General features: G+C 39.3%; 1 protein-coding gene across 5 annotated transcripts in view; it reads left to right on the plus strand.

Annotated features, from left to right (window-relative positions):
- The window catches only part of SLC16A1 (solute carrier family 16 member 1), a 35185-nt gene extending 29171 nt beyond the window's left edge, over positions 1–6014 (plus strand). For all 5 annotated transcript variants that reach the window (XM_078154944.1, XM_021001972.2, XM_021001962.2 and 2 more), the window contains 3 exons: positions 262–405; positions 1285–2151; positions 4022–6014. In XM_078154944.1, the coding sequence (XP_078011070.1) occupies positions 262–405; positions 1285–2151; positions 4022–4299 (1289 nt within the window). In that variant the 3' untranslated portion in view covers positions 4300–6014. The remainder of the gene's footprint in view (positions 1–261; positions 406–1284; positions 2152–4021) is intronic.
- Positions 6015–26917: the final 20903 nt, after the last annotated feature.

Here is a 26917-nt window from a genome sequence, read left to right on the forward strand (position 1 = left end):
GCTTTATGAAGAGGCCCTAATTGTTTTTCCTTCTCAGTGATCTGAACTAGAGACAGCCCTGCCAGTACACTTTTAGAGTAGATGGATTGCTTCTTGGGAAGTGTTAAGAGAAGGGCATATTCCATAGAATGATTATCCAGGGGAGAAGAGAACATTACCTTTCCAGTTAAATCCCTTCGATGTTGGCTCCTGAGCTCAAAGAAGAGTGGGAGATAAAAGTATCAGTTTATTCTATGTGCCTCTCGATGCTTTCTCCCCTAGGTCCCATTAGCAGTGTCCTGGTGAATAAGTATGGCAGCCGGCCAGTAATGATGTTTGGTGGCTTCCTGTCAGGATGTGGTTTGATCGCTGCTTCATTTTGTAACACTGTGCAAGAGCTGTACTTTTGTGTTGGAGTCATTGGTGGTAAGTTGAGGTATTCTTCTACCTGCTGTGATTCCTAGCATTGGTTGTTTTGCCAGCTGTCTGCCGACATTTTAAAGAAGTGTCTTTAGTAGAGAAATTGGTAAGTGCTCAAAAACACCCTCACAAAAATGATGTGCCTGACACCCAGAGCATTATTTCAAGAAGTGCCATCTCACTGTCTTCGTAAAGAACAAGCTATACCATGCTAACCTCACTTCATTTTTTGACTTTGTTAGCAGACTGGTAGATCAAGGGAATATTCTAGATGAGGACTTCAGTAAAATATTTGTCAAAATCCTTTATAATTCTCTTTTGGACAAGGTGGAGCAATGTAGGCTAGATAATAGTACAATTAAAAGGACTCACAAATAGTTGAATGACTGGTTCCAAAGGGTAGTCATAATTGATGTCAACCCAGAAGGAGTTCTCTTTAATGGAGTGCCCCAAGGATCTGTCTTTGGCCCTGTTAAATGATAACTGGTAAACATTTTTACTGATATCATGGATGAAGGAAATAATAATTGACATTTATGTAATGTTTAAAATTTTTCAAAGACTATATTCATTGTATCATTTCTGCTTAGCCCTTTGAGGTAAATCCTACAGATATTTTTATCCCCATTTAACAGATTAGGAAACTGAGACTAAGAGCCTGTACTTGGCATATAGTAAGCCTGACTTGATGCTTGTTAATAGATTGATAAAGTAGTACTTCTTTATAGGGTGATCAGATACTAATTCCTGGAGGTGATGCAGCTAGAAGTGGAGAAAGTGTAATAGATTTGAGGGAACAATACTCATGATTATTTTTAATCCAATTACATTACTTACCCCTTAAACATATTTTGATGTTAATTATTTCTTTTTCCCCCTCTTTAGGTCTCGGACTCTCCTTCAACTTAAATCCAGCTTTAACCATGATCGGCAGATATTTCTTCAAAAAGCGTCCATTGGCAAATGGGTTAGCCATGGCAGGGAGTCCTGTGTTTCTGTCTACCCTGGCACCTGTAAATCAGATTTTCTTTGATATCTTTGGCTGGAGAGGCAGCTTCTTAATTCTTGGGGGTTTGCTACTAAACTGCTGTGTGGCCGGATCTCTCATGCGACCTATAGGACCCAAACCAGGGGCAGTCACAAAAGAAGTATCTAAAGAAGCCCTGCAGGAAATAGGGAAGCTGGACTCCAAAAAAGGTGCTGGTGATGCCAACACAGATCTCATTGCTGGAAACAGCAAGCCGCAGAAGCGTTCTTTCTTCCAGACAATTAATAAGTTCCTAGATTTTTCCCTGTTCAAGCATAGAGGCTTTTTACTGTACATCTCTGGCAATGTGTTCATGTTTTTTGGATTATTTACTCCCTTAGTTTTTCTTAGTAATTATGCCAAGAGTAAGCATATAGCTAAAGAGTCTGCCGCTTTTCTGCTCTCCATTTTAGCTTTTGTTGACATGGTAGCCAGACCCTCTATGGGACTTGTAGCCAACACAAAATGGGTGAGACCTCGAGTGCAGTATTATTTTGCTCTTTCAATAATCTCTAATGGCATATGCCACCTATTGGCACCTTTATCCACCGATTATGTCGGGTTTTGTGTCTACGCGGCATTCTTTGGATTTGCATTTGGCTGGCTCAGCTCAGTGTTGTTTGAAACACTAATGGACCTTGTTGGAACCCAGAGATTCTCCAGTGCCGTGGGTTTGTTGACGATCATGGAGTGTGGTCCCGTCCTTCTGGGGCCACCGCTTTTAGGTATAGTATGTCTGTTTTTAAATATGATATGCCTAAGTATGTAGGTTTGGGAAACCTAGATAACTTCTATAAAGCACTAACCAACTACCGGTAGTAACTACTGCTACCAGGAGCAGACAGAGAATTGTACGAACTTTACTTTGGAAAGCTTAAGTAGAATTCTCCCTAAGTCAGGAAGTGAAATTAGCTCCATAGTAATCCTTTGGGATGATTTGAATTATTTGGCTTGACAACAGAATCAGGATTCAAAACTTTCTGGATAGGCTAGAACGTTATGCTGATTCTGAGATAAAATTCAGCATGGATAAATGTAAAGGGATAAATGTACTTGGTTAAAAAAGAAAAAGAAACAACTTTACAAGTGCAGGATGAGAGGGGCACAGACAGCCATTTGTCTGAAAAGGATCTAGGTGTGTTAGTGTCCCACAGGCTTATTATGAGTTAATGTTATGCCAGGGCATCAAAAAAGCTAAAGCTTTTTGTCTTGGGATGCATTAAGAGGCATAGCTTCCTTGACTAAAGAGATGATAATCCCCTGTCGTCTGGTCAGATCGTGTCTGGAGAGTTGTGTTCAGTTTTGAATAGCACAGTTTAAGAAAGCCTTTGGTAGTCAGGAGAGTGTCCAAAGGTGAGCAGACGGGGGAGGGGGGGGCCCCGCGTGATTTTCATGTGAGAATCGGCTGAAGGAGCTGAGAAAAGGGGAGTCCTCTAGCAAGAGACTCAGGAGGGAGGACAGGATAGCTGTTTTCAGATATTTGAAGGGCTGCCATGTGGAAGAGTCACTTGATCAATAAGCATTTATTAAACAACTACTGTGTACCAGGTCATGTTATTTGATGATGGGGATAAAAAGATGAAAAATAAACAATTCCTGCCATCAAGGAGTTTGTACATTCTACCAAGAGGAGCCAATGTGTATTTAAATATTTCCAAATCATATATAAAATAAATACAGAGTAATTGGGGGGGGGGAAGGTTTAAAATTATTAGACTTATTCTATTGCACTTATTCTGTTTGTCCTTAGAGGGAAGAACTAGGAATGTTGGGTGGAAAGTCACAAGAGAAATACTTAATATTTGATGCCAGAAAGAACTTGCTAACAGTTAAAGCTATCTGAGAGTGGGGTGGGCTGCCTTCAAAGGTGGTGGGTTCTCATTAAGTTACTTCAGATGTAGGCTGGATGTGGGGATTTCTTTGGGGTATGGGTTGGGCAGCTGACCTGTGAGATCCCTTCCACCTCTTCAATTCTGAGATTTTGTGAAGGTACGTAACTAATGGAAGCACTTGGTCTTTCTGAGAATGCTTCATGCCTGCAGGGCTCTTTATTAGTTGTGCAGTATGAAACTCATGGATCTGTTTTGGCCTCTTTTCTGTGGGAGGGTGGGTAAGTAGCAAAGGAGGAAATAATACTAGACTATTAAATTGTCTTAAATAGACAAAATTGAGTGCTCAAAATTAACTGGAGGTGTAATAGAAAGGGGTTCTAATCCTAGTTTCTGTTTGTTATTTTACTGACTAGAAGAATGTTCTTTAGGTGTTTCTTCTCTCTCTAAAACTTAATTTCTTATTCTTTAAAATGAGATTGTTGGGCTAGATGATTTCTTTAGTTGTCTTCCATGTTTTTCATCCTAAAACTTCTAGGAATAAGAAACTTGTAGAATCTGCTTCAGAAGCCCCAGTAGGGGCTCACATGATCCATGTACGTGATCCTCAGTGATCTATGACCTCTAACTAAATCTCACCACTTTTAGTGTGAAGATTGTAGTTTGCAACTTTGTCGCATCAAAATTCAGTGGTAGCATCTTGGGAGGCTGGTGATATCTCATCTTGCTAACCATGGAACATCTCTTCTTTTTTGATTTATTGTAGGTCGTCTCAATGATATGTATGGAGACTATAAATACACGTACTGGGCGTGTGGCGTCATCCTGGTTGTGTCAGGTATCTACCTCTTTATTGGCATGGGCATCAATTACCGCCTTTTGGCAAAAGAACAGAAAGCAGAGGAGGAATTGAAAAAGGAAGGAAGAGAGGAAGAAACCAACATAGATAACATTGAGAAGCAGAAAGAAGCCAATAAGGCTGTGGAGTCTGCCCAGCAAAAACCTCCAGAAGAAGGCCCCAAAGAGGAGGAAAATCGTATTTAAGACTGCTGCACTGCAGAGGTGGGGAGATAGAGGGGAGAGCTGAAAATGGTCTCCTGGCCGACTGGGTACCAGTGGTGCTTAATGCAGAAAAGGGTATTTCTGTGCAAAATTGAACCAGGTGTTCCATGGAATTTTTCAATTTTGAGTTTTTTCCTTTTATATTTAATATCATTACAAACTAAATCTGCCATATTTTGGAGAGGAGTAAGGATGAAGGAAAGGAATTAGTTTTTATATATTGAATTTTAATAGTGACTTGAAGAAACTTATGTGCCTTAAATGTTTGTCTGTAGACCTCCTCATAAAAGCCTTAACTTTTAAAATAGTTTAGTTTTGTTTTGTCTTTAAAATTATCTCATTTTTAAAAAATCAGGCAGCAAACATACCTGGAAGAAAAATACACAAAACCCCACGTGATGATTAAGGCAGCAGGCCCAGTGTTGATCCTAGTCTGAAACTAACTCTGCCTGCTTCATGGTACTTTTGTCATGTCCTGCTGTGGCACATTATCCCAGGGAGCTGTGTTGGAAGGACTGACTAAGAGCTTTGAAGTTATCTTTTACTGTTAACATTTTTCTTTGTGTAATTTTGCCTCCCATCCACATTTTCTAACCGTGTCTCTGTGTGAGTCAGAATATAATTGTAAAAAAACCATTTTTTCCTTTAATATGACTTACTCTCAGTACTCCAAATTTTTTTTATTATTATTTTTCCCTGGGATAATAATTGGAAGTTAAAAATGCTCATGGGAGGTTTTTTTTTAACACTTTTATTAAAATTCACTGGTTTTTTTTAAAGTGTAAAGTGGGTACTTCTAACTCTTTATTGTACATTAACCCCACTTTTGAGATAATTTGGTTTATTTCTCTTTTTTTTAATATTAGAAAGTAGAGTGTTGTTGTTTTTTTTTAAACAAGTCTGTCTTTGGGCTGCCTTAGTAAACATCCTGAATTCCATTAAATGTAGAGTAGCATTTGAAGGAATGACTGAATTTAGCTCAGGTGTCCCGTCCCCCCCCCCCCAAAAAAAAAACCTCAGTTAAACTTAGTGAGACTATTGAGACATTTTTTCTGGCAACTTTATTTTTCCTCTATTCACACTGGTTGCCTTTTGCTCTGCTCAGAGCTTTAAGTGTGTGTAAGGTTTTATTTTTGTTTGAAAGTTTTTCCATGTTTGCATACTAAACCCGGCCAGAGGAATTTGGCCTTGTAGACTGACTATTCAGGAGAAGATGGGAGGGAATTTGCTGCCGTACTTAATACTCAGTAAGGACTTTCACTGTCTTTCTCATTAGACCTTAAAGTGAATTAAGATAATTAGTCAGAAACAATTAGATTTATTCTCTTCCCAATAGGAACCTGAAGAGTTTGTGAGCCTATTTATTCACTTCAAGTTAGAGAATTGGAGTTTGAGGACATAAGAGATACGGGAAAGGAAGATTAGGGAAAAGAGTTTTCCCTAATGTCTTGTATACAGGGAGGAAAGAAGAGACTGATAAAAAGGCAGTCTGTGAACAGAATTAACTTAGAGTAAGTGACATAGTAAAAGTGTTGATCCAAAACCTTGTAAAAGGCTAACTTTTCCAAATAAATACTTTTTTAAAAAAATTCATTCACCAAACTCTGATTTGTCTGTAGGAACCTGAGTCTTTTTCATTTCTTATAGCTAAGTTCTGGAGTGTCACTTGTCAATATTAAACCAATCATGCCAGCTTTTATGTGCCTTGGAGGTTTGTTTATGTGGTTGGTGTCCTTCATTTTTTTCTTTCTCTGCTCTCCGTGTTTTAAGGCAGGCAGACAAGATGTACATTTTTTTTAACTTCCTCTCTTACTTCAACAGCGTTCAGATAACTTAGACTTCAGGGAAAGATGCAGAACTCACTTTTCATGTAAAATCTGAGTGTATTGTTGTCCTCCACCCCATCGTCCTCCCCCCAGAATATGTGTTTAGAAACAAAATGTAATTGACTGAATATGGTATAAATTTTGTTAGAATTCATAAAAAATCAAGAGGCTGGGGGAAAGAGGAAGCTCTATGGAAAGAGGCACTTACTATCCTCTGCAAGCAGAGATAAGAGTTCCATAGCCAGATAACAAAGATGACAGCACTGCTTTGTAGATTTGTAGCATCTTATAACAAAAGGGGACCTTAGAGATCATCCTGTCAAATACTCTTATTTTAAAGACACAGAAACTGAGGTCCCAAAAGGTATGTGATCTGTCTTGCATCAGGCAGCAAATGGGTAAGAGTGTTGGAGCTAGAACCAGGCCTCCGAGCTCTCTTTCCATGAGGCTATATTTCCTGTTCCTCTGAATGGCCAGTTACCACTTTGATGTAAGTCAGACAAACAGGGGCTGCTGATGCTTTCTGTCCCACTGTGGAGGCTTTTGAATGTAGGAAGTGTAGGAATTCTTCAGTCATCACTGCATTTCACAGACTATTGCATATTGCTTTAAGAGAGCAGATATGTATGCACAGTGTGTTAGCCTGTCTGCTTCATCCTTTTTCCCATGCTTAAGATGGGGATCCAGTTACCAATCATGCCTGATGAATGCCAGTAAAGATTGTAAATTTTAAAAAAGAACAAAAATAAAGTTGAAATGAGTCAAGGGTAGAATCTGTCACCTAAGACAAAACTATTAAAGGATTTGGGGGAAATTCATCATTTTATTTTACTGAATGGCTATTAAATTTAATAGAAATAAAGGCATTTTCTCTATTCTAGCTTAAAACAACAACCAAAAAAAACAAACAAACCACAAGGTTCAAACTTTGTTGACAAATTTTACTAAATTCCACTGAAATTTGGAATTTTCTATAAATTCAGCATGAGAAAATGACCAATATAAATTATTAGGTTATACAAAAAATTCTTTAGCAAAAGATAAGATAAAAAAAATTATGAAAAATCCAGAGATATTCTTATATTAAGTGACCATTTCTGAAAATTTTAAGCTTGACCCAGAGACAGTGTTAAACGGTGTGATGTGAATAATTCTCTGGTCTTGATGGCTGACTGGGTTACTAGTTACATGTGTACTATATTTATGTGTGTGTGTGTGTGTGTGTGTGTGTGTGTGTTTATCATTGTTGTCTTCCTAAATTTTACAAAAGGAAAAGGACAATGTGGGTTGGGGTATTTGCTTTTTAAAGCCATTTAATGTTTTGTGTGAAGCAGTGTTTTATTGTATTGAATTTTGAACTTGTAAACTAGGTATTGATTTTATGTTTTAGTTCCAAGTATTTAGGTTTTTTCTCCCTTAGTAAATGGTACACACAATACAATAAACTTAGCAATAATTAGTATACATGTTGTATCAATTTTTTCTTTTTGAAGGTAATTTGAAAAGGGAGAGGAAAGGTAAATGCTAAAGTGATGCCTTCATAATAAGGCGTTTCTACTACTAAAGTACACTTGTTTGAAATCGTGTGCATAAAAGACCTCATTTTATAGTAGCTGAGGTGCAGGTTGTTACCAGCCAAGCTTACCTGTCATGCTCAAGTGTGGGCATCAGAAGTTTGGCCTTTGTAATAGTAGCTCAACAACTGAACGAGGTCACCAGTGTGATAAACTGAGTCATAAGCAACTAGGATCTTCATTGACCTTTTGTTATGGATAGAATAATGTTAGTATTTAACAAGGTCCTAGAGTAGAGCTGGAAGGGACCTTAGAGGTGATTTAGACCAACCCCTCTCATTTTACAAATGAGAAATCGTGGACAATAAAGTTTACACAGCTTGCCTGTGGTCACAAAGGTAATAAGTAGTAGAGCCTGGATTTTGAACCCAGGTCTTCTGACTCCCAGCTACAGTGCACTTTCCACAGTACCGTGCAATCTCATTTGATTACTGTTCAAAGAGTTGTTGACATGGCTTTGGGTAGGCAGAATGAGGGGAGTAGTTATAACCAAATTATAGCCATATTCACTCAGAAGAGAAGGAAGAATAAGTACCCCACCTAGAAAGTTCAGGAAATTGTTAAATTTAAAAAAAGCAACAACTAATAAACCAGAAATAGATCTGGCTCCCTACCCAGCTTTCTGTATCTAACAAGGCCTTCTGAATATAGGCCTTAATAAATAATTTCATAAGAGATCCGTTCATATAACAGGCATGTGTTAAATAATACCAGACGTGGAAGATAGAAATACAAAGAAGGAACCATTCCCTAGCCTCAAGGATCTCACATTCTGTGGGGTGGGAAATGAGATAACAATTAGGAGAATTGGAATAGGTCTAACTAGAGGATGGCAGGCATTTGTGCCAAGCCTTGAAGGAAGCCAGAGATTATAAGGGGCGGGAGGAAAGAGTCCATTCCAAAGCATGGGACAGGCTGTGCACAGGCATGCACTGTCACGTATGGAAGAGTAAATGGGCCAGACTCTCTAAGTCAAGTACAGGAATCCTGGAAAGGCAGCCCTGTGCCAGCTTGTGAAGTGCTCTAAGTGCTAAAGAGGGGAGTTTGTAGGAAAGCCCGAAGGAGACGCTGGAGCTTCATAAACAGATGAGTGACATGGTGAGACCTATGCTTTAGGAAAATATTGGGTCATTGTGGGGAGACTGGAGGCAGGGCAACCACAGGTATATATTTGGGTGCTGTCATGTCAAAGAATTCCATTGGTGGTGACCTCTTTGGGCTAATTTATCTATGCTTACACTAGTCTCCTTTATTATCAAGATCCTGCATTTGTAGGAGTCCTCTAACACAATGAATTGTAGTTGGTTGCCATGGAACAGTATAGCTAAATAGCTTCCTAGTGTGCTAACTCATGTTTATAAAATAAAATATGATTAAACATTTGTTAAGTGCCTATGTTTCAGGTACTATAGTAGGCTCTAGGGCCACAAGGACAAAAAAAGTTCCTATCATCTGGCAGTGGAGGGAAGAATATTCTACATGTACACAGAGGAGTGAATACCAAGGCAATTGGAAGAGGGAGAAAATGCTGATAAAACTGGGGGGGGGGCAGGATAGAGAAGATCAGGAAGAGAACAGGATGTGGATACCTGAGCTGATCCCTTAAGAAGTGGGAAAAGGATTCTGAGAGGCAGGAGTAAGAAAGGAGTATATCTCAGACACTGGGAATGGCCTCTGAAGACCCAGGCTTGAGAGAGAGAATTCCATGCTAAAAGGTCACTTAGTAGTTCAATTTGACTAGAATAGAATGCCTGAAGGGAAGGTAGGTTGGAACCAGATTGAGGGAACTTTAAATGTTAAGATAAGTAGTTTGCATTTTAGGCTGAAGTTAATAGGGAGCCACTGAGGATATTTGAGCCAGCGTGACATGGTCAAATCTGCTTTAGGAAGACTTGTCATATACGGGGGATGAATTAGAGGCAGGGACAGATTGAAAGCAGAGAGACCCAAGTAGGAGTTTATAACGGACATGACTAAGTGGAGGCCTAGACGTTTTCTCTGATCCTCATGACCTCTCAGATTTTTCCGAGATAGGAATTATGTGCAAAAGATAAAGTAATTCTAACTGGCTTAAATGAACTAACTTTCAAGAAGGATAATAATCCCTAATTGCTTGCTCAGCCTTCCAACCCCACTGCCCGCCCTGTTGCAGTAGTAAGGCTGCACAAACCAGTCCACTGACTTTGGACTAAATTCAGCTCTACGCCAGGCACCCCTCCCCCCTTACACTTTGATCCAGCAATACTGCTACTAGGTCTGGACCACAAAGAGATCAAAAATGAACGAAGACCCACAGGTCTTCATGGCGGCAAAGAATTGGAAACTAAAGCAGGAAATAGCTGAATAAGTTACGTACGTAATGTGGATGGGGTGGGATGCTATTGCATTGTAAGAAATTATGACAGGGGTGGGATGCTTTCAAAGAAACTTAGGATGACTTGATGAAGTGATACAAGTGAACAGAACCAGAAGAACAGTGTGTACAACTATAAATTGTAGCTAACTCTAGAAGACTTTGGAACTCTGATCCACATAATCACCAACCACAGCTCCAAAATACCCGTGATGAAAGACGCTATTCACTCCAGAGAGAAAACTGATGGACTCAATGCAGATTGGAGCAGATTTTTTTCCCTTTTCTTTTTTTTCCCGGTGGTGGTGCTCTAATATGGCTAATGCTGTAATTTGTTTTGTGTGACTGCTTCTATTTGTAAGGGATGTTGTTTTTCTTGCTTTCTCAATGAGGAGTAGCAGGGATAGTAGAAAGGGAGAGAATTTGGAATGGAAAATAAAATTGAAAAAAGTTTTAGAAGACGCGACCCAAGGTGTCCTACACTGAGCCCAACCATAAGTGAAAAATGATGAGCATTGAATAAAAAAAAAGGTGTTCAAAATATTCCCAGAAAGAAAAACTACACCTGAAGAAATTATTTTCTTCTCAGGTGCCCGTAACAAAAATATAAGGAGGATAAACAATTACCAAGGACAATAACAATGAAAAGATCATTAAGATACTTCACTTAACCTGTTTCAGTTTCCTCAACTATAAAATGGGGAGAACAGCACCTATCTCACAGGGTCATTAGGATTCAATGAGATTTATAAAGAGCACATTACCTGGGGCATGTTAGGCTCTATGTAAATGTTTATTCTCTTTCCCTTCTAAACTCACACCAAGAAAGAAGAACAAAAGCAGAAGTTGAAATGGAAGTGAAAGTGGACTTCTAGGTTACATGACCAGCAAGGTGGCAGATTAGACATTTACTCAAATTCCTAAGACCTCTCAGACCTCTCGAAAACAGAAATTATGTGCAACTTCATTTGTCTCTGTGGTTTAGACACCCAGAATCCAAAATAAGATTGAAAAAAAAGTCTTTGATCACTCATTACCTTTCCCTCACCAATGACACCCAAAGTGAGGTTACATGGGAACCATGAATTAGCTGCCCAGCCTGGAAAGAGGCTGAGATACTTTGAGACTGAGTCTCCCAAGGAAACCATCACCTGAAGGGAAGGAATCACAAAGTGAGCAGTAAGGGGAAATAAAAGACTGAAATTACCAAAGATCTCAGGAAGAAGAAAATTGAGACCTTGAAGTAAACAAATAAAACAACAGGGAAAACATTAACACAAGAAAATAAGGACTCAAGATCTAGTTAGAGAGTTCAGGCAGCTGTGAATAAATACTGCAAAACACAGGAATACAATCAGACATTTCATGAGGCTGAGGACTCTCTGAAGTGTGAAGAGAACACAACCACAACATACTGTTCCTGAGTGGTTCAAACAAGAAATAAAAATTATGAAAGCAGAATTTATGGCCTGCATGAAAATTGTGATGGCAATTCTCACCAAAAAAAAAAAAAGAGAACCATTAATTGAGAACACAAATACGCAAGTGAAGGACAATCTAGAAGAAAAGCAAAAAACCCAAAAACTTACACTGAAAGAATAAATGCTCAGCATGCAAGCAAAATGCAGTGATCTTGAAGACAGGATGTTAAGAGACAACCTAAGGATCATAGGTCTCCAGAAGAACATGCCAAATGAAAAACCTGGAAACCATAATGCAAGAAATAATACAAGAAAACTACTCAGAACTTTTAACACCAAAAATAAAACACCAGTTGAAGAAATTGCCTCCAGGGAAAAAAAAAAACCAACCCAACAACCCAAGGTAGCAAACTCCAAGATTTATAGTGGCTAAATATAGCAATTCAGTTCAGAAACAAGTTCTACAAGTGATCTGGAGAAAGATCTTCAAACTGATAGGAAAGCAAATTTGAATAACAAGACTATTCTGTACCCACAGAATATGTTCCCAAGAGCAACGAAGCTCTAGATGCAGCCCATCTCACCTGCCCTGCAAATCTGAGCTTAACCACAAATGAGAAAAAGTTGGATGTTCAGCAATGAAGAGGCATTTGAAACATTTTAAGATAGAAAATCAGACCTGAACAAATACAAAGAAATTCAGAAAGAGTGAATAAATGTAGCAGCTAAAGATAGCAATAGCAATAAAGTGATAGAGAGATGAGTAAGAGGCTGCTTTCTAAATGTACACGAGGGAGCTGGGTTAAAGGTAAACTCTGGTGGAGGTCATAGTGAAGGGGTGGGTTTAGGGCATTATGGACAGAACCTGGGACACCCTGCCTACAAGTGAATCATTGTTTTTTGTCAGACTGTTACAGAATGTGAGGGTACGTGAAAGAGGTGGTGGGGAGTCAGGGATAAAGGAGGGAAATGTTATGTGCTGGAGTCAAATCAGGCTCTAGCAATGAGAAGGTGACTCCTTTGGTCTCAGAAAGGAGTCTATAAAGGAGTGAGTGATGAGAAAGGATCAAAAAGTGGGAGAGAAAGGAATGAGGGAGGCCTTGCTTTGGTGGTGGGAGGGGATCCCACTAATGAATGTTTTTACAGGTGAAGAAATATTCTGTAAAGGGAGATGGGGAAGTTATTTTGGGTCTGGTCTGGGAGACTTAGTGTTTTAAAAGACTACCCCTCCTACCTCAGGAGTTGGAGCACCTGGTACTTGAAAGAATAAGAATACATGGACCCAGGGAAATTTTGAGACAAATGATGTAAAAACACCACCATGATAACTAGGGGGAAGATATAGATCAGTAGTGGCCTGCCTAATCAGGGTGGTTGGGAGGAAGCATATCATGGGACCTTGTCCTCTCTGACACCCACAAGAATTGGCATGGTTCTTGGAGTGAGGCACAAAGGGAATTTGTAGGACAAGCCCTACAAGGCAGTGGCAGAAACTGTCTAGAGGGGAGAAGCCAGAATGAATACTTCGGAAGTTTTTATTGCAAGGGCAAATACAGAGAATGATGAGAGACTGGTTATAGAAGCCATAAACTAGAGAGTGGGGATCTAGAATAGTTAAAATGGAAGAAAGAATAATGAAGAGAATGAGAGAAATCCTGTCTGGAAAGGGACACACACACACACACACACACACACACACACACACACACACGTGAAATTTAAAGAACTAATGAACAGGACTAGTTGAAAGAAGAAGAGAAAGAGGGAATCTATTTGACTGAGATAAAGAAGAAAAAGGGAGAGAAAAAAGGAACTGAAGTAAAACTCCGAAGGGAAAGGGTTGAGAGGAAGAGATTGGGAGTTGGGGGAGAGGCTACCTCAAAAAAGACAAGCTGATGTAACTGAAGAAACAGTACTATGTCTACAACACAAGGGTTTGGGGTGGCGGTGGTGGTAGTGAAATCACAATTAGAAAAAACTATTAGAGACAAATATAGTCTTTACATATGATAATGCAAAAATAATAATAATAATTGGTTCAAGGACCATAAGCAAAAGACAGACCCAAATGCAGACTAAGCAATGAAATCCTAAAAAATGGGTGTGCTAAAGAACAAGCCATAAGAACAATTTACAATAAAACAACATATCAAAATTTCTGGGTTGCAGTTAAAATAGTCCTCTGAAAAACAACCATAGCCCTATAAACAAATATTAACAAAATGCAATTAAAAATTTTTGAAAGCCAACACCCCCTCCAAAAAAACCCTCTAAAATAAACACAAAATAGTATGACCGAAAAAACCCCAATCCTCTGAAAAACAATCATAGCCCTACAAGCATTAACAAAATGTAATTTTAAAAATTTGGAAAAAAAAAAAAACAAAATAAGCACAAAGGAATATGACCAAAAAAAACTAAAGGAGAAATAGATAAATTGGAAACAAAAAACCCCCAGAATTTTGAAAAGACTAATAAAAATGATAAACCTTCAGCCAATCTAATTAGAAGACAGAAAACCCAAGTCAATAAGATAGCAAATGAACAAGGTAAAATCACAAAAAAAAACAGAAGAAATAAAGAATAATCAGAACTTATTATGCATAGTTATATGCTATCAAAATTGAGAACACAAAAGAAATAGAGTAATACCTTCAAAAATATAAAATACTGAAATGATTAGAAGACATAAGTCTTAAATAACTAAATCTCATAAAAGGAAGTAGAACTAGTTGTAAAGAAAGTGTCAAATGAAAAAACTACTGGTTCTGGTTGGATTTACAGGAGAATTCTATCAATTTTTTTTTAAATTTTTTGCAAATTCTCAAAAATCATGAAAGAAGCCAGAATCCTTTTATGAGACAGATACAGCCCTAATACCTAAACTGGGAAAGAAACAAACTATAAGTCAATATCATTAATGAATACTGAAAAATTTTAAACAAAATACTATCAGAGTACATCAATTTATCAGAAAAATCATGACCAAGTGAGATTTATACCAAGGATGTAAGGATGGTTCAACATTAGGAAAACTCTCAACATAATTAGTCATATTAAAAATTATAGCGTCCAGAACTACATGATAACTCAATAGATGTAGAAAAAGCCTTTGGCAAAATACAGAAATCTTTCATGCTAAAAACTGTACAAAGTATAGGCATAAAGAGACCTTTTTAAAAATAGCATATAAAGGGGCAGCTAGGTGCAGTGGATAGAGCATCAGCCCTGGAGTCAGGAGGAACTGAGTTCAAATCCAGCCTCAGATACATAACACTAGCTATGTGACCCTGGGCAAGTCACTTAACCCCAATTGCCTCACCAAAAAAAAAAAAATTATATATATATATATATATATATATGTATATATATATGTATATATATAATGTATATATATGTGTGTGTATATATATATGTGTGTGTGTATATATATATATATGTATATGTATATATGTATGTATGTATATATATCATATAAAGCATCTCTCTAAAGCCAAAAAACCAAGCATCATATGCAATGGAAATACACTTGAACTTTTCCAATAAATATAGGAGTGAAGGAAGTATGTTCACTTTGTCCACTATTATTTGACACACTTCTAGAAATGCTACCAACAGCCATAAGACCAGAGAAAGAACTTGAAGGCATAAAGACGGGTGAAAAAAGGAGATAAATATGTTGGCCAATGATATGATGGTACACTTAGAAAATCCTAGAGAATCAACGAAGATGCTAATGAAGAATAGCTTCAGCAAAGTTGCAGGCTACAAAATAAGTCCTTAGAAATCAACAAAATTTCTATATAATAACAAAACCCAAGAAGCAGCAATGAAATGGGAAATCCCATTCCAAATAACCAATTCATAAAAATCTGGGGATTGACCTACCAAAGCACACAAAAGATTTGTAGAGATGCAATTGCAAAGTGCTCCTTAAAGAAATGAACAGCTTAAATTGTTGGAAGTATATTCAGTGCTCATTGTTGGTTGTGGAAATATAATAAAAATGACAATAATATCGATGTTAATTTATATTTTAATGCAATACCATTCAAATGATCAAAAGCATACTCTACAGAGCTTGTTAAAATAAGTACAAAATGCATTTGGAAAAACAAAAAGATCTAGAATATCAAGGGAAATTTTCAAAACACATAGGGATGAAGAAGGAATATTCAACCTCAAACTATAGTATGTAGCCGTAGTAATCAAAACCATCTGGTATTGGTTTAAAATAGGGAGGTATATAGATGGAACAGACTAGGCTAGTAAATATCAGAAGCAATGAAACTCAATAAGCTAGCATTCAATCGATCAGAAAATGAATTACTTAGGACAGAACTCCCTATTGGATAAAAACTGCTAGGAAAACTGGAAAGTAGTCTGGCAGAAGTTGGGCTTAGAGCAAAAGCTTACACTATATTCCACAATATATTCTAAATGGATGTGTGATCTTCATATTAAAGATCATACTATTTAAAAAACAGTATACTTCACACAGCTCAGGTAAGATATGAATTCTTAACCAAGCAAGAAATAGAGGCAACTACAAAAGATAAAATAGATAGCTTTGATTACATGAAACCAAAGAGGTTCAGCACAACCAAAATTAAGATACCTAGATAAGAAGGAAGCAGTCTCCTCCCAGTGTATGTTCAAATAGAGGAGAAAACGTGTAAATAACTAGGTACGTACAAGATGCATGTAACAGTTTTTCTATCAAGGGGGAAGGAGCAAAGTATAAGATTTTATTGTGGGCATTCATTCAGGTGGCTGAAACACGGAGGGGATGAGCAGATTCATTTTGGGGAAGGTGGGGAAACTTAACAAGGTTGTCACTACCATGGCTTCCCACAGCCCCACTTGCCAGTATATCTTCTCTCTTCTAACTCTGTACCCCCAAATTTCTTAAACTCCTGCTCTAACAGAAGATTCCACCCTCCAATTTGGTTCCTATTGTAGCTTCGTCTCTTCCCTAGGTGGGGAAAAACTACAAGTCCTAGTACAAGTACAAGTCTCAGGTTCATCCTCAAGTCAACCAGTCAGTGTTTTTCTGGGACTGTTATATATGAATAGAGTAGCTGGAAGATATCTATGAGGGGAAGACACTGGCAAATTGGAGGACCAGAATAGGTCTCCTCTAAAAGGTAGGATATGAGCCTTCTTGAAAGAAGCCAAGACAGTGAGGAAAAAGTACATTCCAGACATGGAGGACAACCAGTGCAAAGGCGTGGAGGTAAGATGTGTGGTGTCGTGTTTCAAGAATTTAAGTAGCCTAGTGTGGTTGGATCATAGAGTCTATATTGGATCATGGAAATAACAGAGACATTGAAGTGAACAGGAGGGATATGGTCAGACTTATGTTTTAGAAAAATCAATAATCAATCAACAAACATTTATTAAGTACCAGGCACTGTGCTAAGTGCTAGGGATACAAAAGGTGGCAAATGACAGTCGCTGTGCTCAAGGAGCTTACACTCTAATGGGGGAGCCAGCATACAAATGACTCTATACAAAGTAAGCTTTATGCAGGAAAAGTAGTAGATAATTAATAGAAGTAAGGCACTAGAATTAAGAGGGGATGGGGAAGGCTTCCAGCAAAAGATAAGATTTTGTCTGTGACTTAAAGGGAATCAGGAAAGTCAGTAATCAGAGAGGACAAGGAGGGATAGTGTTCCAGGCACAGAGGACAGCCAGCAAAAATGTCCAAAGCTAAGAGATGGAGTGTCTTGTTGATGGAACAGCCAGGAGGCTAGTGTCATTGGATTGAAAAATACATGTTGGGAAATAAAATTACCTTGGCAGCTGAATGGAGACTGGATTGGAGTAGGGAGATACTTAAATGTCTGTGAGACAAAATGAAAAGCAGTTAGATAGGCAGTATGGTAATGGATAGAAACTAGAGCTGGGGGTCAGGAAAACCTGGATTTGAATCCTTGATCAGACATTTACTAGCTGTGTGACACTGGGAAAGTCACTTAATCTCTCTGGGCCTCACCTTCTTCATCTGTAAAATGGGAAGGAGGAGAAAGGAAAGGTGGTTTTTATTCTCTCTAAGATTCTTTTTTAATTATGAATCTGTGATTCCATAATACTAAGTGTTTAAGAAAGGTACAAATAGTGGATGAACTCAAAGCATGGAGAGGTTTGCTGGCCATATATACAGGCCAAGAATTTCATTAAACCAGAAGAGAATGACTTGTCCCCTTGACTTAGTTTTGTTCCTGTGCTTTTTCCCTTCCCCTTCAACTTCTTGGGCAGCAAAAGAGTTTTGGAATTGAGAAAGTGGGAACTCAAAGCCCAAGGCCCCTTCACCATTTATTGGAAGAGTAATGTGTAAACAGACGCTGATTCAAAATCAATCTATATAGCGCTACAGACTTTCTGACCCTAAGTCAGACTTGAGTTTTCTGACAGAGACCTAGCCCCTAGTGAACAAGAAATCTAAGTGGGGGAAAAAAAGATTTAGGCTTGAAAACATGTGTTAACTGAGAGCAGCTCTACTCTTTGTTCCAAAGGACATAGTTCCCAGAGCAGGGAATCTCCTTCTGGAAAGAAAAGCTCATTCTTAGCCAGGGCTCTGAAGGACAGAGTCCTTCTTATATGGAAAAAAAACCTAAGGAGATTTTTCCCTAGTTCTATGACTGGGTTCTGAGGTTTCCACTTTTCAGTTGACTGTAAAAACTGGTTTGTCTAAGAAAGCCTTAGTCCCCACCCCCTACCCCAAGGATACAGGTCACCCAAGGCAGTAACCACTTTTTAGCTTCTGGCCGGAATGGTTATCATTAGGGCTAAATTTCCTACTTTTTGCTCCTCATTCCTTATTAGGTAATTCTAAATATCCTTCCTTTATTCATCCTGTAGAGAACAGCATAGTCTCCTATTGATATTATGTTGGCTGTGTCTCAAACAGTATATAAGTTAACTTCTGAGGGCCATAGCAAAAAATCTCTGCTCTCTAAGCTAAAAGAGCAGAGACAGAGCTGACTTGTTCTCCTATGAGGAACACGTAGCATCCCAGCTGAGACTCCAGCTAAAGCCAGAAGCTGAAAGCAGAGAAAAGCTTTACAACCCTGTGACCTGGAAGATACCAAAAGCAACCACTGAAACATCAAATGGCATCCATATGAGACCAGTGGGGACCAAGGCCTGGCAGGGACTGTGTCCCTAATACATTCATCTTTGCCTCCAACTCAACTTCCTCCAAGACAGTTCAAATCACCTTCTTTAGGGGGCCTTTCCCAGGTCCCCAGGGTTAGGGCCTTCTTCTTTAAAGTTACCTTCTTTCTACTCTGTATGTATGTATTTGCATATGTCTACTTAATGGCTTGTAGCATCCCTCATTAGAATGTTAGTAACTAGGAGCTGGTTTGACTTTTTTTTTTTTTTATCTCTAGGCCTTAGCTCAGTAGCTGGTACATGGTAATCAAATCATGATTAATTAAATGAAATTGAATTGAACCCTATATCTTACCTCCTGATCTAGTAATTACCTCCCCACATCGAATCTCTCCTCTAGCTCTTGGCTTCCTGCTTGTCTCTCAATCATTTGAATTTCATCATTATAAAGACATCTTGGATCCAACCCAGGCTGGTTTTTGGATTATGCAATCTCGATCATGCTTCAGGCCCTGTTTCTCTTTGCCAATGAAAGGATTGCCCTAGATGTACTCTTCTGCTTATATAGCTGACCATTGAAAAGCTGCTAGTTCTTTTAACTGGTCTTCATATGGCATGAAGGTGAAACTGTCCTACTTCCACTCCAGTGGATTCTCTCCTGTTCATCAATGACCTTTTTTTTAATTTTAGTTTTTGGTGAGGCAATTGGGGTTAAGTGACTCACCCAGAGTCACACAGCTACTGAGTGTTATGTGTCTGAGGTCAGATTTGAACTCGGGTCCTCCTGACTCCAGGGCCGGTGCTCTATCCACTGCGCCACCTAGCTGCCCTATCAATGACCTTCTTAAGATGCAGTACCCACAACTGAACAGGAACATGGGGTTCTTGATGTGGACTAAGGCAGGGTAGAACCATCATCTCATTAATCCTATGTTCTCTGTTTCTCCAAGCTAGCTAACAGTGAATTATTTTTCGTGGCTGCCATATCAGTTCTGACTAAATATTAAGCTTGCAGTCCAAACAATAAATCAATCAACAAGCATTAAGTGCCTACTAGATGCAAAACGCTATTCAAGAATACCCAGACAGGATCGAACAGTTCCTGTTTGATCTTGCATTCTGTCGGGGAGAGATAAGATGTAAATGGATAAGCTGCCCTGGATACCAAACCTAATGGATTAGTCATCTGGACAGTGTCATTCAACCAACTGGACAAAAGAGTGGGGCTGGGGAGAGAGAGAGATCTGGAAAAGAAACTGATCTGGATATGAAAGAGTGATGAGTAGAACACAGACTTGTAGATTCAGTACGATCTGTAGGAATACCGGGCTTTTGGTTTGTGTAATGCCCCCAACAGTCTTTCAATGAGTTTGAAAATTTAACATTTCTATTCAATTTCATTAAACATATATTAAGCTCCTATTAGGTGTATGGCAGTACAATAGGCATTGGTAATACAATTACAAAAATGTAAACAAAAAGTCACAAAAGTTTGTAGTGTACTGGGAGAATACCACACAAAGAACACAGAGACAAAGTGATTTCAAAAACAAGACAGAACTATCAACAATGGTACTTTGTTGGTACAACAATGGTATACCTAAATAAGGTGAAAAGACAAATATGTGCAACTATAATACACACAGTATCACATGTGCATTAAAGAGGTGTGAAAAAAATGCAAAAGAAATTCCAAAGCCTATTGGACCAGAGGATGATGATTTCTCACAATGCCCAACATGCCAAGTCGGGCCAAGGACCCTCTAGCACCTTAGCCAGTACTCACTATTTGCCAAAATGGAGAAACACACATTTGAGAAGGAGGTGGAATTCCCTGGGGCACAGAATAGTTCAAATAGGAGTCCACATAAAAGAGAGACCATATTATATTGGGGAACCTCCAAATCAGTGAAAGAAATTATACTTCATGAAGTACAACTTCTACTTTCTTTTTCTTTTTATTTTTTGGCCAGCAGTGGGGTTAAGTGACTTGCCCAGGGTCACACAGCTAGTACGTGTTATGTGTTGGTGTCTAAGGCTGAATTTGAACTCAGGTCCTCCTGACTCCAGGGCCAGTGCTCTGTCCACATAGCTGCCCCACAACTGCTACGTTCTCCCCAGGTTCTCTGGCCTGTTGAGGATTCTCAGTGATCTCGTGAAGTCCTCCAGCTGTCCCCTTTATAGTCAAGAAACTGTGCAGCATCTAAACTTCAACCATGTCAACTAGATTTAGTCCACCAATGGCAGTACTTGTAGGTCTCGACCTAAGTGTAGCTGGCTACATTTCGAATGAACGTGACATCAATACATGTGTAAAGATTGGTCTCTGGTGGCCTTCTGAGCTTCTGCTCCGGCCTGAATATTCTTCCTGGTGGGTTTCAATGGGCAAAGCGATCCCTCTCTTCTAGAACAACCTGGCGACAAGCCAGATGGGCTAGTCGAGACTTTTATTAAATGTTTCTGGATTTGTGATTACATTAGTATAGGGATCTCCCGATGTGAAGACCTTCTCCATTTGTGCCTTACATAGTCTGTTTTAACTGTGATGTTAAATGACTTTCCCACAGTCACACAGCTATTATAGGTCAGAGACAGGATTTGAATTCAGATCTTCATGACTTTGTGGCCAACCCTCAATCCATTATGACACACTTTCATTGTATGCATGGTTGCCCATGGTTTCTAATAACATGACAGCTGCCAATATGTTGTATAACATAAGTGCTCTGGCCAAGAACCCAGTGGTGATGTTGGTGAGTTTGCTGTCTCCTTCTCCCCCATCCCTAAGGGGCAATAACACCAGATTGTATCATAAACGTTACCTCACCATCCCAGAGGCATAGTGACATACTGATGGAGATAATTTGATCAAGATGGCTGCTTCCTCTCCTGTGCTGGGTTTCTTCTCACTACTCCCAAGGCTTTCCATCTATTTTTTTTTTTTGCTTTTTGGTGGAGCAATTGGGGTTAAGTGACCTGCCTAGGGTCACACAGCTAGTAAGTGCCATGTGTCTGAGTCTGGATTTGAACTCAGGTCCTCCTGACTCCAAGGGCAAAGCTCTGTCCACTGCGCCACCTCGCTGCCCCTCCATCTATTCTGGAAAGAAATTTTCCAGATCCACACTCTTCCTTCTCATATCCCTTTTGATTGGAACTCCCAGTTGATTTCACCTTTCTAAACTGTATTATTCTCAGCCCTTAAGCTAAAAATCCACATCCCCATGGTTTTATTATCAAAGGTTCCAGTCAGTTCATACCAACTTGCAAAAGCCTATTGTCAAATTTTCAGTAGGAACATTTACCTCTCAGAAATCAGCTGATTGTTAAACGTTTACCAGTACAATCTTGCTTATCAATTCCAGTTGGATATATGCAGATTGCTCATGAACCAAACCCTGGATAGTATGTTCAGTGTTATCACACCTATCATGTCAAGCACTTTTGCTATACGATCAGTGATAATTCCATGTATTCTCCCCTAGTCAGTTCAAGTTAGTTATTATGCGATGAGTTAGCGAGTCTCATCAACCATACTACTGTAACATTTTTTACATCCATCACCTTCCCTCCACTCACACTACCACCATCTTTGTTCAGATCTTCATCACCTCTTGCCTCTGCTATTCTGATAGCCTTGGAATCCCTCAACATGCCCAACTCAAGTGACACCTTCTACACGTGGCCTTTCTAGAGTGGCACAATTTTTACTTCTTTTCTCTCACCCTGAAATTGTCTTTACTTTGTATACATTTTGAATTTGCTTATCCATTTACATCTTATCTTTCCTTGAGGGCAGGGACTGTTTGATCCTATCTTGGTATCTTTGGTATCTTGGAATAGTGTTTTGCATCTAGTAGGCACTTAATGCTTCTAGATTGATTTATTGTTTGGACTGCAAGCTCAATATTAGTCAGAACTGATATGGTGGCCATGAAAAATAATTCACTGTTAGCTAGCTTGTAGAAACAGAGAACATAGGATTAATGAGATGATGGTTCTACCCTGCCTTAGTCTACATCAAGAGCCCCGAGTTCCTGTTCAGTTCTGGGTACTGCATTTTAAGAAGGTCATTGATGAACAGGAGAGAATCCATGGCAGTGGAAGCAGGATGATGAAGGGTTTCACCTTCATGTCATATGAAGACCAATGAAAGGAACTCGGAATTTTTAGCCAAAATTAAAAAAGAAATAGCAGAAAGGTTATAGCTATCTTCAAATATTTTAAGAATCATCATGAGGAAAAGAGATGAGGCTTATTTTGCTTAGCCCCATAGGACAAAACTAGGGAAAATAGTATGAGGCAAAACACTTCCTAACAATTAGCAAGTGTACCAAAAATGAAATGACTGTAAGGATTCTCCTCTCACTTGAAATCTTCACCCCAAGGCTTTGTGATCTTGTGTCACTTACATTGTATGGGCTTTGTTCTGGACTGGGTTGGACACAAGCAAGGCAAATATAAACACTTATTAAAGCAACAAGGCATTTAGGGACCATAAAATGGAATAAAATACATTTACTGGCACTGAGGGACAAAGGGGATTATATAATTCCTAAAGTTAAAAAGATACTAATTCAGATAAAACAGCTACCTCCTCCACCTCTGTTTTCACTATAGCACATGACTATGCTAGGTCAGATAGGAGTTCCCCACAGGGCAATAAGAACTCTAGTAAAAACTTAGGTAGCAAGGAAGCCCAATGCATGCTTAAAGCACCAGCCCAGTCTGAATAAAACAGGTCTCAGCATCCAACACTCACAACCCATTTAGGAAGAGAATCGAGATCAGAGGTGAGGACAATCTTGGATATGTCATTTCCATTTAACAATAGAAGCCTCCTGTGTCCTGCCCATCTTGTTATAAGCACCGTCTTGTATCACTCCACGAATGATGAACCACTCTGGATGAAAATAATTGATGTTGCCATTACATACCTCTTGGTTGTTAGAGCCCCAAATATTCTAGGTAAACTGGCATCACTAAAATCATCTTAAAACAAACTTTGCCTAGGCAGTTTTAGAGGAGAAACAACAAAATATGAAAAGCAAAGCAGAAACCATCCTATAAAAATACAAATCATTCGGTGGAAGTAATGTTAGGGGAAATTCATAGTAGGTCTTCTGATGTAAAAAACAACCCAGATGGCTAACAGCAGCACCAGAAACACCAGGTCCATGGTACAGCTAAATATACTTTCAACACTGTCACTAGTCCCCATCTAAGCAAGGTAGCTAAGAGATTGGGCAATCTGTCCAGGGGCCTGAGCTGCTACCAGGGCTCACCCTGTACTGATACCCAGTGTTCTCAGGTCCACCAGCCAAAACCTCCCCATCCTTGGGAGCCCTATCAGGGGAATGATACCAAATTTTGACCCCCTTAGAGGCCTCTGTTGAGAATTTATACCCTTCTATGGAGGTTACACAAAAACTTACCTTCAATCTAAGACCTCAAGATTACTGCCATATCAACTATATGATACTTTTTTTCCCCTAAAAGGAATTCTTATTTGCCAGTGTTATAAACCAATAGTTCACCTCTCCCATAATATTAAAAAACAAAGCATCTTGTGATAATTCCACCTCTCTGATTTCTTAGATCCTTTTCAGGAAGTTGTCCAAATTATCCTAAGGGAAAGGAACCCTGTAAATTAGGAGTGCCTTGAATTGCTTCTTTGGGGCATATAGAACCTTCGGAGGGATCAAAAACCTCAAGGTCTGGACAACTCTGCATAGTGGATAGAATAAGAAAGGGCTAGAGAAGGGTAATTGGGACTAAAAGTAATCCAGCCTTTTTAAGTGAGACTTCATGAAGGCCAGATCTAAGAAACAGCTGGATGAGAAAGCCCTCCCAATTCTAGGAACAGTAGGTTGTTGTTGTTTTTTTTTAAATGAAAGACAATCTCTGTAAGAAGGGGAACCCAACCCCAATAATCAGGGAGGCAGAGAGGTGATAAGAAAGCTATTGTTTTAAAAATCCATTCCTAAGCTCAATAATATTAATTGCCTGAGAAAAGTACAGAAGATGGAAAACCCAGCTAACGAGATGGCAACAGGTTCAATATTAGACCTTCTCCATGACAAAATGCCTTGATCAGAGACAGTGATTCTAAAGGACCCATAAGAGAAATATATTGTCCATGTCCTGTTAGGACTTTCGTGGTATCTGCTGCAGGGCAACAACTATTATGGCAATGTGTATCTGAATGAGTATCCACTGCGGTAAGGGAAAATCTCTTGTCCTGAGATGGGGTAAGGGAGCCAATAGAATTAATTTGGCAATCAAAGGTAGGTCAGGAACTATGAAGGGTTGTGTCATATTGATCTTTCAAAGGCAGATGCTTTGATTGGCATGAAGATCATTGATTAGCAGCTGTGTCATCATTAGTTAAGGGGATCATATGTTTCCATGACCACTAGAACATAGCATCAAAGACATTATGTTTGATTGATAATGGACGCAGTCCCCCAAATCTGTTCTCATGAGAGCATCAATCTTTTTATTCAAGTTAACAGAGGGTATGTGATGTCTCTGATCTGTGTGCAGGAGAGGCACCAAAAAAAAAAATTCTTCCACAAAATGAAGGGCCTTTAATTGTCCAATTCTTTTGTCTTCAGGTCCTAAACAGATGCAAGGCCATAACCCATGAATCATTATTAATAAAAACCTTATTGGTCCTTTCTCTCAAGTCTCTCTCATCTGCCAGCCAATCCAGCTTACATACTGGTAAGACTTGACAAGATTCCTATCCTTTCAGAGTATCCCCCCATTGCTGGATTAATAATAACTAGTGAGGTCCAATTGTGTGTATCTTTCTCATAATGGGCAAAGCCATTGGTGAGCCAGGAAAAGTAGCATTCTTCAAGAGTGAAGTCCTGGTAAGTGGGGACCCATTTTGCTAGCAGAAGATACAAACTGCTGGGTCTAGAACTGGACCTCCAACAAAGTCGGAACCAAATCATGAAAGGCATCAAAATCTGAGAAGATGGGATGAGTGCTGTCTAAATGCACCATTTCTATTTGACAATGAAAGCATACTGTGTCATGCTCATCTTGTTAGAGGGACCATCTTCTATGTTCCAATTGATAATGGGCACTTCTGGATGAAAGGTAATAGTATGACCCTGTATTATTCATTTAGTAGTAACTAGGGCCCAATAATAGGCAAGCGATTACTTTTTTTTTTTAAGTGAGGCAATTGGGGTTAAGTGACTTGCTCAGAGTCACACAGCTAGGAAATATTATGTGTCTGATGCTGGATTTGAACTCAGGTCCTCCTGACTCCAGGGCCGGTGCTCTATCCACTGCGCCACCTGAGCTGCCCCAAGCAATTACGTTTCAAAAGTGGCATATCAAAATGATAGCAGGAAGAAGAAGGGGATCAAAGATGGTGCCTTCCTCCCTCAACATCCAGATTAAATTAGGCTGTTCTTATCCTACTTAGTTTTGTAAGGGAACCCTCGTGTCCATCCCATACAACAAGGAAGATGAGGAATGAAGCCAAGGGCCAAGGGTTTTATAGAAGTAAGGAGGGTCCCACTCAGAAGGATATGATTGGTTTTCCACCTCTGATGTCACAGGCAGGGAGCTGCCAAATATTGAAGTTGTGTGGGCATGGAAGCTTCGACAGTAGAAAGTTCCAAGTGTAGAAGATTCTAGAAAAGGGAGGGATGGACATAGACAGGAGCGAGGATAGTATCCAGAGAAAAGACAGTCTATTGAGTTAGGTTTCCCCAAGCCAGAGCAGTATTCTTATCAACCAGATAATTTATTTGGAGTCCACGGAAAAATAACATCAGGAGACCAGATGTGAGTTATTGATTTATAACAGCCCAGGTCTGTTTGCTTCAATGAATGGCTTATGAATATCTAGGGGAAACTGCAGTGAAGGAGGAAGAAAAAGAACAGTGCTGTACAGGACTCACTCTCCCCACACATGGACCCCACCTTTATAGGCCAGTCATAGGCACATAGGAGTTAGAGGTAGAAGGAACCTTCTTGATCATCTAGTCTACCCCTCCACCCATCTTATAGATGAAGAAACTAAGTCACAGAGAGATGAAGCGATTTGTATCACATATTTTTTTTTTTTTGGCAATTGGGGTTAAGTGACTTGCCCAGGGTCACACAGCTAATAAGTGTCAAGTGTTTGGTGTGAGGTCAGATTTGAACTCAGGTCCTCCTGACTTCAGGGCAGGTGCTCTATCCACCTTGCCACTTAGCTGCCCTGAGATGAAGTGATTTGTAAGGTGCCAACGCTAGTTGGTGGCAAGACGGGACAGGAACTCAGCAGTTTGCTTTCACCCTCCT

The sequence above is a fragment of the Phascolarctos cinereus genome, unplaced genomic scaffold, assembly GCF_003287225.1.
Source record: "Phascolarctos cinereus isolate Bilbo 61053 unplaced genomic scaffold, phaCin_HiC Scaffold_5;HRSCAF=322, whole genome shotgun sequence".
NCBI lineage: Eukaryota > Metazoa > Chordata > Mammalia > Diprotodontia > Phascolarctidae > Phascolarctos > Phascolarctos cinereus.